The 19,832-nt window shown below is 39.4% G+C and overlaps 1 protein-coding gene across 3 annotated transcripts; it reads right to left on the bottom strand.

Annotated features, from left to right (window-relative positions):
• Positions 1-1,070: 1,070 nt before the first annotated feature.
• Positions 1,071-19,489, bottom strand: gramd1c (GRAM domain containing 1c). 3 transcript variants are annotated; one of them, XM_078938231.1, is made up of 19 exons: positions 19,304-19,416; positions 18,424-18,484; positions 18,224-18,317; positions 17,647-17,770; positions 17,309-17,409; positions 16,962-17,057; positions 16,778-16,858; positions 6,794-6,912; positions 6,561-6,720; positions 6,325-6,484; positions 6,113-6,253; positions 5,911-6,029; positions 5,672-5,814; positions 5,495-5,598; positions 3,510-3,680; positions 2,974-3,031; positions 2,707-2,826; positions 2,379-2,484; positions 1,071-1,946 (listed from the first exon to the last, which is right to left on the bottom strand). In XM_078938231.1, exons 3-19 carry the CDS (start codon positions 18,302-18,304, stop codon positions 1,878-1,880), a joined length of 1,953 nt encoding a protein of 650 aa, XP_078794357.1. In that variant the 5' UTR covers positions 18,305-18,317; positions 18,424-18,484; positions 19,304-19,416; the 3' UTR covers positions 1,071-1,877. The 3 variants fall into 3 exon arrangements, with proteins under 3 accessions (XP_078794357.1, XP_023805980.1, XP_078794358.1); XM_023950212.2 differs by lacking the exon at positions 18,424-18,484 and having other exon boundaries at positions 19,304-19,489; XM_078938232.1 differs by lacking the exon at positions 18,424-18,484 and having other exon boundaries at positions 18,224-18,320; positions 19,304-19,467.
• Between the last annotated feature and the right edge of the window lie 343 nt (positions 19,490-19,832).

The following is a 19,832-nucleotide window of genomic DNA, read 5'->3' as shown; positions in this document are numbered from 1 at the left end:
CGCCACTCCCACATGCCGTCTCTTTCTGTACAGAAATCCAGCACTTTAGCGTGGATTATAGCCTTTTTATAGCCGCTCCATGTAAAACTACTGTTTAATATTATTGTCTTAATTACAAAAAAAAAAAAAAACTTAAGTGAAAAAAAAGTCCTATTTGAAATTACCTCAAAGCCTTGTTTTGCACTCTCAGCTTGATAAGATTCATAAGAATGTACATTACAGTCAAATAAACTTATTTGCAGTGTGCCAAAATGGAAGCATAAATTATGACCTCACAAGTGTTAAACAGTAGACCCACTGTGACACTTTTATTATGTTATATTTGATTTAATATCTGATAAGATAGCTCCTCTACCGGTAACATTAACAGTGATGTAAAAATAAAGTCAGGACACAAAAACAAAAAAGCTGTGGAATATTCTCTTTGGAATTAACATTTGCAGTTTGGTAAATAATTAAAGTAACAGTTGAGTTGTATTTCATCTTAAGAGAGGAGAGCAGTGAAACATCAGCTGGTTCAAGTCAAGATTTAGGAATAGGCATGCCATAACTCCCCCCAAAAATGTGATGTCTGCCACAAATAAATAATAAAAAATAAATCACAAAAAATAAATAAAAATTCTAAATAACATACAAAAAAATGACAGACCCATGGGGAAAAAAAAGATAAATGCAGCCTCAACAGGGCCCGATCCAGTGCATTTCTTGTGCTGGTTAAAAGCCCGGTAAAAGCAGAGGGTTTAACATAAAACCTATCAAACATATCTAATAGATCAAAGGAGAAGATAGATATATAAATAGATAAATAACATGATAGCATAGTTTTCTGTGCAGGTTAGGGGTTCAGAGGGATATGTTATCCCAAACTCTGAGCTGCCTGTAGTGGGGCTGACTAAATCCAGGCCTGAGCTGTTTCTGCAATTTCATCTTTTCAGCCAAGAGAGCATTTTGGTACTTTGACCAGCAATAAAAGACAGGAGTAATAGTTTGTCAATACCAAATATTGTGCTTAAATACATACTGAAGGCTAAAAATGTGGGGAAAAAATGTATTAAAAAAAGAATGCAATGTCTGGTCAGAAATATTGTGTTTATTAAGATAAGACATACCAAATGAGAGGATAACAGGGTTTTTATGTATATAGAATGGGAAGAAACGTCTGCTAAATAAAGATGTGCAATATGTTAACTATTGTTTCATAAAAAATAAAATACAAATTTGCAAAGTTCACAAGACTTAAAAACTCTGTAGTATTTAGCCATAACTAATGGCTGCAAAAAATAAAACTAGTGTCTCAAACCCAAAAATGTTTGCAGTAAAACAGCACAAGGGTGGAAAAACTAGCCCTTCATCTTTGACACAAGAAGTGTTTCTAACAATCATAAAGACTAATATTAAAAAATAACGTGCATTTTTTCTGTGAGCCTGAAAAAAATGCCAAGAGGATTTTTAGGACTGCAATTAAAAAGATACAATTTCACATTTGTGTCTGATTTTCATAATAAACATTGCAATTCCTCAGGTTAAAAAAAATAAAAATCAGCCTTGCTCACAAACCATTTGTAAAAATAAAAATACCCCAAAAGATCACTTTAAATATCAATTGAAACACCAAATTAAAAAGAATTATATTTAAAATAATTTATGTTGACCATATATTAAACTTTTAGTGAGGTACATTTTAAAAAAGCTTTAAAAAGAAACAGTATTCAGGAGGTGAAAACAGCACCATAAGTCCAATCAGTGCCTGCTTTGGCACCTGACCCGTAACCCCTGGATACAAGGCAGCATCCTGTGGATACAAGTTTCCCCCGGAGACATTTTGATGCTTTGGAGCTTCTGTTGTCTCCATGGACACTCGCAGTCCTAATCCTGTATTACTGCGATGCTTCCGTTAAGTTGGTCAAAGGAAAGTTGCGTTGAAGCATTATCAAAGAAGCACGCAGCTGTGGAGAAAAAAAAAAACAACAGCTGCTTGAGCATAATTTTAGGCTTTTAAAATATACATATCTCCATCATTGTGATTTATGAAGCTTTCCTTAACAAGCTTATCATCAAAATAATTTTAAATTTCTTTCGTCCTCTTTTGATTACTTACACAATAGTCCTACAATGAAGGAAAAAAAGGTTAGAGATTTAAAAAAAACTAAACTGACTGTAAAACTGGTTGTGAAAGAGTAAGATGATTTACAGATGAAAGTTTGTTAATTAACTTATAATTATACATCATTTATTTACTTTGTGTTTAAGAAAAACTTATTGCAGTTAGCATAAATCTATTACGCAACATAAAAAAAATTGAAAGGGTAATTTCTATAGGCTTCCCAAAATAGTTTGTATAATCAGACATGATGTTTTTCCCAGTTTAACTATCCCACCTGTTCTAAAAGGTTAATGGAGTCCTGCAGTACTGTTTTCAGTAGGCTCATTTCTTCATTGTTCCTGTATCCTGATCCCGGTTTGGAACCATATTCAGGTGCAAAACTGTAAATGGAGAAAACAAGCTTATTCAGGCCATTAGTTCCAACATGTTTAGCGGTTTTGCTAAAAGAGAAGAAATTGCAAGGAGGCATATGATGCTGCTTTCAAATGACACAAAAAAAATGTTACAAAAACCATCTTTCTCTTCTCTCCTCACAAAAAGACTACCTTTAAAGATAGACAATTGGCAAAACAGAGCTCAGTACATTCCATGAGTCGTCTTACCTGGCTTCACTCCTCTCCCTAAGTCGGTGTTTAGTGGTTAGGTACATGCGGTTAGCCACATCCTCCATGGCCCAAAGTTTCAAAAGCAGGCCCAGATTCAGCAATGTCAAAATCAGCAAACTGAGACGAAAAAAGCTTAGAATCAGCACCACAAAAAAAGGCAGTAACTCAGAAGAACATTGATGTTTTTAAAATGTTTGACTTTGGTGAGAAAAGGATCAATTTAAAAAAAAAAAAAAAAAAAGAAACTACGTTTATTTAACTCACATCAGACTCATGCCAGCAACGATCATAGTGGTGTTCACTCTGTACGAGTCTGTGGAGCCTTTTAAAAAGAAAAGACAATTATATTCAAGTAAACAATGACAGAAAACAAAAAACATCTTTTGACAATGCAACTTTTAACTTCTCCATAAAATGACTTTGCAAAATCTCAAGTAAAAGCAAATCTGTTAATGTCAGTTTTTAAATTCTAGTAAATTGGATTTGGGGAAAGTAAGATGGCGACGTTTGGTTTTATTGCTTATTGTAAAGTTGTGATTTACAACATGACTCTTCTTTACAAATTAATAATCCAACTTTTTATAAATTAGCAAACTTTCTTTTCTTTTTAAGTCATTGTTTTTCTTGCATGTCATCGTCATGACTCAGGAGCTGCCAAAAGAAAATTCCAACGTGCTTAATATGTACAAATGGCAATAAACTAATACACGTCTTTTTTATTTTTAATTATTTATTTATTTTTTAAATGGAGCCATCATGCTACTGAAGAATTACTGAAGAATGTTACAATATTTTGTTACCTATATTGCCATCTCGATGCATGTCAGAGTCCTGCCCATACGGCTTGTTGGACTTCATGTGCTCCGGCAGAGTCCGGCTGTAGGTTCGCCTCCTCCTGCGTAGTCCACCCATCATCCCAGCCTCTCCATTTGGCTGGTTTAGCTCCGCTTCCTCCTCTAGCAGTTCTGCTTCTGCATTGCCATAGCAACATTAAAGTTCAAACATTTCCTCAATAATCAATATATTTCTCTAATATTTATACATCTATCTATATAATATATATCTATATAGATACTTTTTTTTATTTCTATCTATCTATCTAACATTCAGGCAATGCAAAGTGCTCTGATATGTTAGGTTCACAATTTATTTTGGATTTTTCTTTGTCCTCTGATCGGAAGATTGCAGGTTTGGTTTGTAGTGCAAGACACAGAACCCCACATTGCTCAGGATGGTCATAGGTCCCAGTATTCAACAGCGGCGCCACAATGAGCGAGTGAATGGGAATGTGACTGTATTGTGGTTTGGACTTTCTGGATCAGGGGTTCTCAAAGTGCGGCCCAGGGGCCAATGGCGGACCGCAGGAAGATTTTTTGTGGCCCTCAATAAAAGAGAGCCAGAGCAGGTTCCTTTGAGGGAAAACATTGTGTTGGTGAGAAGAAAAGGCGCTTTCAAGCTAAGTGAGCAAATTTGTCGTACCTCATGGGCTGGATAAAGTCCTGTGCCTATTTTACAAGCAGGTAAATGCAATGCTCAAAGTATTCAATATAAATCGTCACTGTTCCGATCATAAAAACTATGACAAATTTACCTGCGAGGAGCGCAACAATAAGCTCCAACAACTACGAGGCTATGCTGCACAGCAGAGAATATTTACAAAAATGGTTAAATCCAGTGAAGCTGTGTCCAAAGCTACTTTGTGGCTTTGGAAATGGCAGCAAATGCCCAGCAAAGCAAGCCCTTCAGTGACGGGGAGTTTGTAAAAAGAATGTATGCTGAAAGTCGCTGACATTGTTTGCCTGGAGCAAAGGAAAAAGTTTGAAGAAATAAGTCTATCAAATGATACAATTACTAGACGAGTAGAAGTTCTGGACAGCAACCTCCGGGAAAACATCTAGAGGCCCTGGTTAATTGTACAAAAGACACTTGGTAATTAAAAACAACTTTTTCTGTTTAGCCTTTTTTTTTCCACCATAATTGGCCCCCAGTCTAATGTCGAGTTCTTAATTTGGCCCTCCGCTACAAAAACTTTGAGAACCCCTGTTCTAGGTAGTAAAGCGCTATACAAGTATATTCCATTTACAACCCACCTTTCGTGCAAAAGTAACACAAAGGCCACAGTCCAGAATAATTAAGATACTTGTACGAAAATACTTTAAATAATTGAGAGTACAAGTTGTTATAAATCATAGTAAAATCAAAATAGAGCTTCTCATCACAGCTGGGTGATGCTTTTATTTTGATCTATACAGTCAGTTTCCACATCTTTTCTTTGTTTTACACTAGTTCATTTGTCCCAAGAAAAATGTTTAAAATACTGATAAAAGTTAGGACAGTGGGTTATTTAGAAGCACTACATCTCAGATTACTGTGAAAAGTTATCAGTGTCAGATTAACACATCTTTGCTTCATTTTTATCAATTTAGGTCAAACAGTTCAGATTTGGAACCTGTTGAAAAACATTTAATTTTAAGATCCAACCAAGTCAAACTAAAGTAACAGACATGTAAACCTCACATTTAAGTGTTTGCCACCAAAACAAATTGTTTTTCTTTATTAAACAATGAATAAGGATTTAATTGTGTGCTCTCAAAGCAGTTGATAAGAGCAATATTGCCTGGTGCCCTAGCTTGCTGACGCAGCAGTAATGTGACTCATCTGTGATGTGATAGGGGACTTTAGAGGAACCGACTGGTATCTGATCAGATTATAACAAGATCAATCCCAGCTTGAGGAGAAAAGAGAGAACAGTTCTTTTTTAATGAAAATAATTGTGTCTTCCTACCCAAATGCTTGAAATAGTCTTCAATACCACTCCAGGAGTTTTTGGTGATGAAAGACTTGACCAAGCCCCAAGGCTGCCTCCTGTACTTCACATCAGAGTGGACTCTAACAGGGAATTTGAAGTTTTATTCTCTATAGTTAAAAGTAAAAAAATAATAGTAATTAAGTTATACTTTACCTCAGTCGACACTTTCGCTTTGAGTGACTTATTATATAGTACCGGTTTGATGTGTAAAAGTAATCGTGATAAGGAACATCATGGGTGTAGACATCCGAGTCCACCAGGTAATACTGACCTTCCCTGGACTCTTTGTAAAGCGTCTGAGAATAGAAGAGAAAATAAGCAAGAAGCTATAATTCACAGTTTACTCATCCAATCAAGTGCAAAAGCCACCCTTCACACAAATGTAAACACACCTGGTTTTCTGTTGCAGTGGATGACTTTCCAACCAGAGGATTAGTGATTGTTATGGTGTAGTTCAGAGACCGCCTTAAATTTCCAGACGGCTCTTTCTGCCAGGGGGTAGAACTGGCATCTAAAAGTGGGTAGAACTTTCTCTTAATGGAGTGTTTGAGCGAGTTTCTCAGAGAAGTGAGGAAAATAAATAAAGTGCCTTACTTGATATCTTACGAATGTCTTTAAACCTGCGAGTGAAGGCGGAGTCTGTGAAAAGCAGCTCAAACATTTTGTCTGCACTGATGTGAAAAACCTTGTTGAGATAAAGTCGACCTGGAACCTGGGAAAAGCTCATCCGCTCCTCTGGAGCAAGAAGAACAAACGGTTAAACCAAGAAGTCAAATCTGACAGAGGAAGTGGAGGTTGGACGTCACCTTCTTCAACGCTCTCAGATCCACTTTGGTCTAATGCGGAATTCTTGTTGGCGTTAAGATCCAGAGAGTTTGAGGAGCATTTGGAGAGACGTTCTGGAACGTGACGCTTCAGGGATAAAGCCGGACTGCGCTGCTGAGTAGGCGTACTTCGGGACTCTTCCTGAAGGAAATATGACACAAAGAGTTTATCCCCATGTACAAAAATAAAAAAATAAGTAAAAGTCAACTGTTGGTACCTTGTTAGAGCCTGGTGAGCTTAACTGGGAGGGCATTTCCTCTCCTTGAGGTGTGGAACTCTGCAAAGGCGCAAGTTCCACTCCAGAAAGGCGAAGGGAGTGGGGGCGCTCCAATTTCCCAACGACTTCATTAGTGGCAGGTTTCTGTGGAAGGTTGAGGCTGTGGAAGGCGGGGGTGAATTAAAACAAAGCAATAAACTCAAAATTGGAGTTCAGTAGAGTACATTTTTTACCTGGTCTGCATGCTTGTTTCTGCTGACAGCTGTAAACTTTCCATCTCTTCGAGGCTCAGACCAAGATCCTGGCCGTAGTGCTGTTTAACCATCTGCCACAGCTCTGCACTGGTAAGAGGCTAGGGGTGTAAGACAACATGAAAGCCTCAGATGTACGTTTTTTTATGACAAACCAAAATTGTTTCCTCTTTCACAACACAGAAGCATGTGACCTCTGACAAAATCTTGCAAGGAAAACAACCAGAAACCAGAAGCTTCTCTGTACAACTGGTTATATCAAACAGAGCACACAGATAAGGTGGAGAAAGCAGAAATGTTAACTTGAGGACAACAAGTTCTTTTTTTTACTAAAGTGAAATTCAAAAGCGTTTTCAGCTCCCTTTTCATCGTGAAATGTTAAGTTTTAAGTCTTAATTCTCACCTGTCAGAGCGCATATCCCGCAGCTGTGAGCGCTACCTGCCTGTCCCACGGTAACCTGCTACCCAAGCGCGCCCTGACTGCGGAAGTCCTGGATTTGATAGAGAACCGCCCAGGTTTCAACATCGAAGATTAATATTCAAAAGCTCAAAGGCTACCTGTCTAAATTACGGTCCATAAACAGCTCTGGAGACCGTTTCCGCTCCAACACCAGCTGCGCGTAAAGTGCGCCCTGCGCGGCTACTCGGAGGCACGACGTTTACGCAAATGAGGCGTCAGAGCCCCTCCTGCAGGGGGTCAATGAACTTTTGTTTTCCACAGGTGTTTACTGCAGAAGGTCCCAGCAGACACACACCTGTGAGGGCGCTGCTGCGGCGCCAGCCTGTCAAAACCAGGCCAGAGATTTGGTTATTCGGGTGTTAAACTCCATATGGCTGCCAATAGAAAGCAAGGCTGCTGGTTATAGTTTCCTTTAATATCCATTTTCCATTTTCATGTCTTAGGATTTTTTTGATGGCCTGTTTAAAAATTGTTGTTTTTTTTTAAAGCTGTATAATTTTGATTATCTGACAAAAATAAAAATATTTTTCATATAAAACCAATCCTATTGCACGTATAAAACCTTCACCTGCTTTCTCTTTATTTACATATCATTTCAAAGATGCTATAAAATGCAATTGTAACCCACTTAGAAAAAGCATTTAATTTTCCTACTGGCAATTAAAGGGTTAATTTTTCCTTTGCGGTAGAGATGGTTTGGCCCTCCAGGCATACCATGCAGGGCTCTGTGGAGGGTGCCATCTTGTGTCTGCGTGTTTTTTTCTTGCAAGCACGAGGCAGAGAAGGAGCTGCGTGACCAGCAGAGAAAGATCGGCAGTGTTATAGACGGAAGAAGAAAAATAAGTTGAAGAATTAAAAGAAGCTACTTTTTGTTTTTTGAGATCGGTTACGTTGTGTGCCGAAAGAACATTTTCAGAGCGGCTACGTTGTGAACGCGTGTCGTGTTTAAGAATTCTTGGAAACTCCGAATTGTTTTGATGACCCTCAATTGTAGCTCGGACTACAATTCTTCGTTGGAAGTGGATGGCGAGCCAGGCGTAGAACGAGAGTATCCTGTTGAAGATTGACGTACAGTGTGGCCAGCTGTTACTGATTCCCATCAACAGGATTTAACCCAATCTGACAGGACAAGAGATAAGGAATATTCCTATACACATTCATTTATCCTACCCGGGTAGAGAACAAATTGAGTGCACAAACGAGACAAAGGACAATTTATTTTATACTATTTTTTATAAAGCTGATTTATTTTGTAAAAGAATTCAGTTTTAGGAACAAATTATTGTTTATGTTGTTTTTCTATTTTGTGTTGTGAAAGGTAATGTAATAAACCTGCCCTCTGTTATTTAAACACATTGTTGTTTTTTCTTCTCTTCATAAATAGAACCTAGTAACTTTGTGTAGCTTTTGCTGGTTAAGTTTGACACAAGTGCTACATAAAACTTGGCGAGCCAGCCAGGAGAGATTTAAGTGTTTAAATCTTTAGAGTTAAATCCAAATACAGTTGGGCAGTTTTATTACAGAACCTTAATTTTTCTGATATTCCTGCTTGCACAATGGAGGTTGTAGCAGCTGAAAATGTAAAAGTACCAAACTCACTGCTTGTTAGTGGATTAACAGGTGCAGTGACAGACAATGAGGTAATCGAGTTTTTGCAGATGTATGGTCCAATTTCAAGAGTAGTGAAGCTTAGTAGTTCTGACCCCGATTTTAAGAATACTGCTATAGTTGAGTTTCAATCAGGTCATGCTGTTGAAGCACTTCAAGAGAGGTTACCATGCCAGCGACCCACTTCTGACCCAGACGTCTCTCATGGTATTCAACTTTTGTCCACCTTGTACAGTACCAAGCTAACTTCTGATCTGACTCAGTCATATTTGGCAGATCTTAAGGGAGTTGCAAAGACGAGTGGCACAGAATATGAGCGAATATTGCTGGAAGAGCTTGCTAAAATCCAGAAATCTGCGAATGGGAAAAGCTTGGGTTCTGTTGTTCAACCCACAGAATCTCAAAGCCTTTCTCCTGACTCTGGCAATGATGTCGCCATTGTAGACTCAAATCTTGCTCAGACCAGTCAGACGGCTGATCCCATCGGAGCCAACCTTCGCAATGTACAATCAGTCATTGCAGACCTTGACTTTAAAGCTTCATCTTCCACTGAGAAACCTACCTATGCTTTGACATCCGAACAGATCAGTCCACCTGAGGTTCAGAGGCTTGTGGTTGAACATGTTGTGAAAGGCAGCGAGATACCACAGTCACCTCACGGGTCTTCTAAACTCAGGCCATTTTCTGGAAGGGTTCCATGCCCTAATTTAGAAGTTGATTATGACACTTGGCGTGGTCATGTTGAATTTTACCTTGCTGATCCAACTATTTCTGAGAAGCAACTTGTCAGAAAAATTATAGAAAGTCTCCTGCCCCCTGCTGGTGGCATTGTGAAACAGCTTGGGCCTCTGTCCAGGCCACAAGATTTTTTGAGCCTTCTTGATTCAGCTTATGGCACTGTTGATGATGTTGATGAGCTTTTTGCAAAGTTTCTTAACACCAATCAAGACGCTGGTGAAAAGCCGTCTATATATTTGCATCGTCTTCAAGCAACCCTGAGTAAAATCGTGAAAGGTGGCGGCATTTCTTCTAGTGACTCTGATCGCCAACTGTTAAAACAGTTCTGCAGGGGATGTTGGGATAATGGCTTAATTACAAGCCTCCAACTGGAACAAAAGAAACTTAACCCACCACAGTTTTCTGAGCTGCTACTTTTATTGCGCACGGAGGAGGATAAACAATCTGCAAAGTCCAGCCGGATGAAGCAGCACCTTGGGCTCTCAAAGCTAAAAGTTCAGTCTCACCCACAGAATGTGTACTCAGGTACAGGGGCAACCGCATCATCATCATCTGATGATCCATCTCCAGCTGTAACAAAAAAGTTACAAAAGCAAATTGCAGAGCTTCAAGCGCAGCTAAGCTCCTTAAAGGCCAGTATGAATGAGCCTTTAAACAAAAAACAACACACTAAAGCAGTAACTGCAAAGAAAAGTGTGATGAAAGAGAGTGCAGATAACCTTCCACAGTTCAGTACCAACTTTGGCAACAGTAGTAAAAAACCACGTGCTGGATACTGTTTTAGATGCGGGGAAGATGGACACATAGCTCCATCATGCTCCAACGACCCCAACCCGCAAGTTGTTGATGCTAAGAGAAAGCAATTAAAGGAAAAACAAAAACTCTGGGATGAACAAAATAAATTTGATTTAAACTAATCTCAGTTCCAGTTGTGGGGCAAATTGGAGCTGATGTGGTTGAGAGTCCCAAAAACAAAGCTGCCTTGAATATGACGAGTCATGCATCCAAACCAAAGCATCAGTTTAAAATACCCAGAGGTTTAGTTGGTAGAAAATGCACAGCCAATGTCACTGTAGGAGGTGTGAACTGCAACTCATTGTTGGACACTGGGTCCCAAGTGACTACTATATCAGCCTCATTCTATAATGAGAACTTGTCAGATCAGCCCATTGAACCCATTGACTCTCTTGATGTTGAAGGTGCTAATGGACAAGCTGTTCCATATTTGGGCTTTGTTAAAGTTAACATTTGTTTCCCAAAGGACTTCATTGCCACACAGCCTGATGTTTCTACCTTGGCACTAGTTGTTCCTGATTTGAGATCCAGCACAGACTTGCCAGTTTTAATTGGTACAAACACACTTGATGTATTGTACCAAGAGCACTGTCATAGCAAAGCTATATATGACATTTCTACTGTCTATGGCTATAGGCAGATTTTGAGCACTCTTGCACTTCGAGACAGGGTAAATCATTCTGGTAATATTGGTCTTGTAACATTAAGAGGCAATGCATCACAAGTCATTCCAGCTAAATCAAAAGTTTGTCTGGAAGGCTATTTCAATGCCAAAGCTACTGTAAGTGGCAACATGGCTGTTGTCGAGCAACCAAGTACAGCCATTTTACCTGGGGGAACCTTTGTTGATTGTTGTCTAATCACAGTACCACTTCATAATCCACAGAAGGTTCCTGTGTGGATCAGAAATGAGACTAACCATGATGTAACATTTCCAAAACATTGCGCTCTTGCTGAGCTACATGTTGTTGACCAAGTTTTTGACCCTCAAGTCTCAGATACTGGAGGATCTGCTTCTGCTGTTTGTTCCAGAATTTCATCTCTGTCTTCTACACAGCTTGGAGACAACCAGTTGAGATTTGATTTCAGTGATTCACCCTTGTCTGAGGAATGGAAAGAAAGGGTTACAGAAAAACTCAGTGCATACACTGATGTCTTTGCAAGCCATGACCTTGATTTTGGCCATGCCACAAAGGTCAAACATCAGATAAGGCTCAAAGAGGAGACTCCATTTAAACATAGACCCAGGCCTATACATCCCAGTGATTATGAGGCAGTAAGAAAACATCTTGAAACTCTATTGGAAGCTGGTGTGATTAGAGAGTCGCAATCTCCTTATTCATCGCCTATTGTTGTTGTGAAGAAAAAAAATGGCGATGTTCGCCTTTGTGTTGATTATAGGAAACTTAATGCGCAGACAATTAAAGATGCCTACGCATTGCCAAATCTTGAAGAAAGTTTTTCAGCTCTGTCCGGTTCAAAATGGTTTTCTGTCATGGACCTGAAGTCCGGATACTACCAAATTGAAATGGAGGAGAGTGACAAGGCCAAAACAGCTTTTGTCTGCCCTTTAGGGTTTTGGGAGTTCAATCGAATGCCTCAGGGAATAACAAATGCACCAAGTACATTTCAGCGGTTAATGGAGCGGTGCATGGGTGACATCAACTTGGAAGAAGTTCTGGTTTTCCTTGATGATTTGATTGTCTTCTCTGATTCCTTGGAGGAGCATGAGAAGCGGCTCGAGCATGTTCTCCAACGCTTGAGAGAAAATGGTCTGAAACTTTCTCCACAAAAATGTAAGTTCTTCCAAACATCAGTACGATACTTGGGACATATTGTCTCAAGAAATGGAGTAGAGACAGATCCTGAGAAGATTGCTGCTATAAAAACTTGGCCAGTACCACAAACTCTAAAACAGTTGAAGTCCTTTCTAGGCTTTGCAGGCTACTATCGCCGTTTTGTAAAAGATTATTCCAAAATCGTCAAACCTTTGAATGAACTAACAGCAGGTTACCCTCCATTACGGAAGGGACAAAAAGGAACCACCTGCCAGAGAGTATATCGAAATCCAAAAGAGCCTTTTGCAGACCGATGGACAGGTTCTTGTCAGGAAGCTTTTGAGTGCATAAAAGAGAGATTGACCTCTGCTCCGATACTGGGGTTTGCAAACCCTAAACTCCCCTATGTTCTCCACACTGATGCTAGCACCACTGGCTTGGGTGCTGCTTTGTATCAGGAACAAAATGGCAAAATGCAAGTGATTGCTTATGCCAGTAGAGGACTTTCTCCAAGCGAGGCTAGATATCCAGCTCACAAACTGGAATTTTTGGCCCTGAAATGGTCCATTGTTGAAAAATTCCATGACTATCTTTATGGCAATACATTCCAGGTGGTAACTGACAACAACCCTTTAACTTATATTCTCACTTCTGCCAAGTTAGACGCAGCCAGTTATCGGTGGTTGGCAGCTCTTTCTACTTTTGACTTTCATCTTAAATACAGGGCTGGAAAGGCTAATCAAGATGCAGATGGGCTCTCTCGTCGGCCTCATCATAGCCTTTCTGATGATCCTGCTTCAAAAGAGGAAGAAGAACACATAAAACAGTTCACTTCCCATTTGTTGTCTCCATCACCATGCGAGCAAGAAGAACATGAACTGAGTCCTGATGGAGTGGCTGCTGTGTGCTACAAACATCTTTTAAGTGTAACCAAGGACTACTTACCTTCTATCACATTGGTTGAGTCTCTTGCAGTACATGCAGACGCTGTACCAGATGGGTATGTTTGTGATGATGATTTGTTGGCTCAGATTGCAATTCCAATTTTTTCTGACACTGATATTAGAACCCATCAAGAGAGGGATCCAGACATCAGTCAAGTGATGCAGTTGATAAAAGCAGGCGTGAATGTGCCTCGTGACATCACAGATGGATCCCCTGGCATGAAACTGATGCTGAAGGAGTGGAAGCGTCTTGAGTTGAGAGATGGTTTGCTGTATAGAAGGAGGCAGTGCGATACGGTGACCACTTATCAGCTTGTACTTCCAATGGCTTTGAGGTCTGATGTTCTCAGGTGCCTCCATGATGACATGGGACACATGGGTTTAGAACGGACCCAAGATCTAGTAAGAACTAGATTTTATTGGCCAAAAATGGCTGCAGATGTTGAAGCAAAGATAAAAAACTGTGGACGATGTGTCAGAAGGAAGTCCCCGCCTGAAAAGGCGGCACCTCTTGTCAATATCAGGACAACACGACCAATGGAATTGGTTTGTATGGATTTTTTATCATTGGAACCTGACAGTAAAAATACTAAGGACATTTTGGTAATAACAGACCACTTCACAAAATATGCAGTGGCCTTGCCTACGCGAAATCAAAAGGCAACCACAGTTGCAAAATGTCTTTGGGAACAGTTCCTTGTGCACTATGGGTTTCCTGAGCGGCTCCATAGCGATCAAGGTAGAGATTTTGAATCTCGGGTGATTAAGGAACTATGTTGTTTGACTGGTATCAGGAAAGTAAGGACAAGTCCATATCATCCCAGAGGTAATCCAGTGGAGCGATTTAATCGCACACTTCTTAGTATGTTGGGTACGTTGACAAATGAGCAGAAAACTCACTGGCGTGATTACGTCAAAACTCTCGCTCATGCGTACAATTGTACGAAAAATGAAGTCACTGGATTCAGTCCTTATGAGCTAATGTTTGGCAGGCAACCCAGACTACCTGTTGACCTTGCATTCAACTTGCCAGTCAAAGAGGCACAAGCACCGACACACTCTCAGTACGTCAGGAACTTGAAAGCTCGTCTGGAGGAGAGCTATCAAAATGCCTTTGCAAACGCAGAGAAAGTTGCAAAAAGAAACAAGCAGCATTTTGACAAACGTGTTAGGGAATCCACCCTTGCTGTGGGGGACAGAGTTCTAGTAAGAAACTTGCGCTTGAGGAGCAAACACAAACTGGCTGATAAGTGGGAGTCCACAGTCTATCATGTTTTGAAGCAAATGGGAGATTTGCCAGTGTACATGGTTCAGCCAGTGAATGGGGATGCTCCAGCTCGAACCCTTCATAGGGATCTTCTACTACCTTGTGGAAATTTATCTGAAATGGACGAAAATGAGGGTAACATACCAAAACCTCCCTGTCGACCCAGAACTAGACAAACTCAGTCTCAGAATCCTGCACAAGAATGTTCTGATTCTGATGAGGATTATGAAGTACTACATAGTGAGCCGCTGAGTAACACTGAGACCTTTACCAAAGTTTATGACATTAACCAAGGAGGGGTCCTTTCCAGTGCTCCAGAAGGTCAAATGCCCAGTGACCAGGTTACACCTGAAAACCCTTCACTTCTCCCTGAAAGTGATTCTCAGCAAATGTTGGAAGGGGAGACAGGAAATGACATTTGTGAAAATATCCGGAATGAGGAGGTTGATAATGCAGCTCAGTTCCCTGGCATGGATGAGACGCAGTCAATTCCAGGCAGTGATAACAGCCATACCGAGTGTTTGACAGATGCAGTGGAGCATATGCTGAGTCAGGGACAGAATATAACACCCCCTGTTGATGAAGCTGTTGTCACACAGACCGAAAAAAGGGAGGAAACGGTGGAATTAAATGACGATGACACAGCACTAAGAAAGTCTGAGCGGTTAAAAAGACCACCACGTCGGTTTCATTATCCGCAGCTTGGAACGCCTCTGATTTCTTTTGCTCAGAGTTTATTGGAAGGTTTTAATCGCGCACTTGATTCTATACACGAGACTGATCACCATCTAGTGTATGAGATATAGTTATTGACACGATGTAACATGATGGGACTCATGTTATTTTTTGGGGGGGAGGGTGTAACCCACTTAGAAAAAGCATTTAATTTTCCTACTGGCAATTAAAGGGTTAATTTTTCCTTTGCGGTAGAGATGGTTTGGCCCTCCAGGCATACCATGCAGGGCTCTGTGGAGGGTGCCATCTTGTGTCTGCGTGTTTTTTTCTTGCAAGCACGAGGCAGAGAAGGAGCTGCGTGACCAGCAGAGAAAGATCGGCAGTGTTATAGACGGAAGAAGAAAAATAAGTTGAAGAATTAAAAGAAGCTACTTTTTGTTTTTTGAGATCGGTTACGTTGTGTGCCGAAAGAACATTTTCAGAGCGGCTACGTTGTGAACGCGTGTCGTGTTTAAGAATTCTTGGAAACTCCGAATTGTTTTGATGACCCTCAATTGTAGCTCGGACTACAATTCTTCGTTGGAAGTGGATGGCGAGCCAGGCGTAGAACGAGAGTATCCTGTTGAAGATTGACGTACAGTGTGGCCAGCTGTTACTGATTCCCATCAACAGGATTTAACCCAATCTGACAGGACAAGAGATAAGGAATATTCCTATACACATTCATTTATCCTACCCGGGTAGAGAACAAATTGAGTGCACAAACGAGACAAAGGACAATTTATTTTATACTATTTTTTATAAAGCTGATTTATTTTGTAAAAGAATTCAGTTTTAGGAACAAATTATTGTTTATGTTGTTTTTCTATTTTGTGTTGTGAAAGGTAATGTAATAAACCTGCCCTCTGTTATTTAAACACATTGTTGTTTTTTCTTCTCTTCATAAATAGAACCTAGTAACTTTGTGTAGCTTTTGCTGGTTAAGTTTGACACAAGTGCTACACAATGTTAAACATTATTACATACGTTTTTTTATTGCCAAAGGTATTTAGATTATATTAATAATTACTTCAAAGGTAACTGTTGTTTATGCAGTGAGAAGGGCATAAACTGGATCATGGCAGATTGTGATAAAGGTAGTTAGAGAGAAGCTCACTCAGCTTCCTCATGCAGACAGAACAGTCTCTTTAGGGATCAACTGGTCCCTTTGGTGTTTATGGATCAAGTTTTTCACTTTCCACAGCTGATAGATTGCCCAGACGTTTAACATTTAATCTTTCTACTGTTAATAATCACCAAAATTTTCCTGCAAATTATTTCAACTTGGTTTTCTCTGTGACACACTCTGGGTTTGTGTTTTAACTCTGCTTTTCAGTGATTTAACTGTTATTTAACTGTCATTTACGCACATTTACAGAAACCACAACTCGTCTGTTTAAATCAAAGTCAACAAGTTACCTCGGACAGATACGTTGTTTTTATTATTAGAAACATTTAGTGTATCTGGACTTTTCTTTTGGACTTAACTGTGTAAAAGGTGAAAGCAAAAATCCAGCAGGTTTATTTTTAACTTCAATCCAACACACTCAAGGTAATTATTTCAAACATGTTGTAGAAAAGTAAACAAGCCCCAACAGCGTGATCTTTACCCCTCAAAAATACTTTTTTTTTTTTCAACCACAAACTACTGTAGGGCCTTACATTGTCCATCAGCGTGTTTTGCCACATCCGGAAGACATCCATGTAACTTTTTTCTCTCGCAGAGAAGGAAGTGAAGAAGAACTGAGGGATGCAAAGAAAAGAGGAATACATTTGTGATTCTGTGTTGATTAAACACACAAAAAAGAAAAATTCTGATGGATTTCTCCTTTTTAAGCCCAGATACCTTTTCAGTGCTTGTGCAGATCTGTATAGCATTGGGGATCAGTCGAGCCGTTTTCTCTCGGCTCATGGTTATGACGTCTTTGAGAGTCAGCATTATCTGAAAACAGATAAAAATGTAAAAATTATTTGCTTTACACTGGAATTCTTTTTTTTTTAAATCATTGGGATTTGGAAATGAATCGGATTATATCAATATCTGTAGCAAAATACTCAACAGCTGAAAAACTAACTTTCAATGCTGTCCCATATATGTGTCCCACATTGTTTTTGTGAGTTGATGTGCATCTACGTGGGATTCCACAGTGTACTGCTCCTCCTCTGTGCCTTCCTTCCACACACATTCGTTACCTTTGTGCCTCGAAACACATTGCTGTGGAAACAGATCCAGTTCTCTGAGAGGTAGAGGCGTCCCTGCAGGAGGATGTCCCTCTGGAGAGCGCAGGGATAGTCTATCAAGAAACACAAAGCAGGTAACTCCTCCACACAGAAATGTGATTCAGCACCTTTCAGTTTACAGCATTGACTGAAAATAAACATATGCAAATAATAAGGAAATAAAGTTTTTATTTATTTATATCCTGCTAGTTTTATAAATTTAGTACTTCATTTTGGAGGGATCCAGAATTTGTTTTTTTGAGAGGACTTCGTGGCTGAACATGAACAGAGTTATACGCTTCACTACTCACCAACTATAAGTATCTCTGTTTCAGGCAACTCTCTGAACAGCTTCTTAAATTCATCCAGCCTCTGTTTGTAGTTCCACAGAGGAGTCTGTGGTGCTGCAATAAACAGACCCTGAGGGTCAAGGATCTGCCAGAAGACATTATACAGCCAGATATTAGCTTTTCAGTTGTTGTCTTTTGTTTAAAAACAGAACAAAAGAAAAAGATGCTGCATTCAATTATAGTGATTCTAGATGTTTTTTCCTGAATAAAAAAAAAGTTTATTGAAAATGATAAACTGACTTGAAGTTAATGATTTAGAAACGAGAATAATCTAAATTTCTATTTTAGTGATCAAACAAATGTAAAATGACCACATTTATATTTTTACAGAATAAAAAGCAGCTAACTACATTTAGATGGAGAATCCTTTCCTGGCCTTATCTCAAGGGCATTAAAAATGATGCATTTATGGTCATTTTTATGGTAATGGAGCTGCGCAGTTGGATCAAAAGAGATGGTAGAAAATGCATACACAAGATTAAGAATCATGAAACAGCCTAGATTGAGCTGAGACGTGTTTGAAGTTTGATAAAGATACCTCCTCTTCAGAGCTCAATTTGATGTCCAGGGATTCTGTTTCATCTGCAACATCATCACTTCCATTGGTCACCTGGTCCATCGGCTCTGCTGTGCTGCTTAGAAACAAGCAGGTTAAGACTTTGGAAAACAGCAAGAAATGAAGGTAAAAGGTAAAAAAAAGACAAGGAAAAGTTACAAATAAAAGAAAATCATCTGCACCCCTTCGAAGTCTGTATCTTGGAGACTTTCACATTCTTCTTAAACTCAGACTACTGTGGACCTGCAATCAGCATGTTCCAGATCTTAGCTTACACTGTTTACAGGAAGGTTGGAATTATATCCTGTGTTTGCCGGCCAAAAATTGTTGTATTTTTGCCATCAATCATACCATAATCTAAATAGTTATGTTCACAGCCACCTGAAAACCCCTCAGTGAGAAACAGACTGTTTGACCTTTTTATAAAATGTTCAAATCAAGTCAAAAGTCATCCTTTCTTTTTAAAACAGAAAAGTAATTATGCAGCATCTCACTTTCAATATGCAGGATGGAGAGTTTTACTTTCCAAACGAAAGACAATAAACTGCAGGAATGTCCTTTAGTGTTTCCACACGAATGAGTGAGATCAAAGATTTTCTGTCAGGATTAGCTCAGACAGTTCTCACACTTAGACTTTATTTATAAAAAGGTTTAGGCCTGAAAACATTTTTTTTTTTAAATAAAAACAAGAATTCCTTTGGGGAACTTGAAAAGCTTGATTTGAAACTTGCAGTGTTACTTCTTTATGAATTAAGTCTCACAATGGGTTCAGCAAAGGAACTGGTTTGACTGGAGAGCTATATTAGTATGTGCACAAATATGTCTGGTCAAGCACAGCACGCTGGAGCCAATTTGTTTGCTTTTATCTTAAAGAAAGTAATAAAACACATTTTTATCATTTTAGTTTGCTGAAATGATAAGTTTTATGATAAGAACCACCAGTTGTCATTAATCTAATCAGGCTGAGCGTCAAAAAAGGAGAAAAAAAAACATTACGCACAGACGCGTTTTAATATTCCCATCCTCAGTTATCCGATGTGAAGTTAGTTATCAGGCACTCACCTTTCACGGAGAGGACCCAGGGTGTCTGCTCTGTGTCCAACAGTTAAGATAAAAACAGAATGAAGGCCCAAAGAAGCCCTTGTTCTTGGAGACAGCCCTGACGCTCAGCTGAGGAGTTGGCGCGCTCCTCCGGCGCCTTTATTGTCGCAGGTGCTTCTCATCCGGTAGGGGAACATACCTGTTGGGAGTTGTCACTTCATTGATGACGCCTATTGGCCTTCTTCGAAATTGATCTATACTTAGCAGCCCTGAACAGGATGTGGGGATGAATAAGGTTTTTTTCCTCTGTAGTATGAACTGTATTTGAACCCCCAATAATAGTGAAATTCATGCATTTTCTGTACAAAGGTATATCAAATAGGGGCGTTAAAAATCTTAAATATAAAAGTTGATGCTTTGATTCTTTTATGCAAATAATGAACAAAATGAAGCTTTTATTTTGAAGGGACAAAAAGTTATATAGAATGGACCGGATGTTACTGACATGCAGAGAGACCAGTTCAACAGCATTAACTGCAGCATTAATTAG

The sequence above is a fragment of the Oryzias latipes genome, chromosome 20 (genome assembly GCF_053564925.1).
Source record: "Oryzias latipes strain Hd-rR chromosome 20, Olatipes_Hd-rR_3.1".
Lineage (NCBI taxonomy): Eukaryota > Metazoa > Chordata > Actinopteri > Beloniformes > Adrianichthyidae > Oryzias > Oryzias latipes.
Note: the sequence above shows the minus strand (reverse complement) of the source record. Positions and strands in the feature narration are given on the sequence as shown.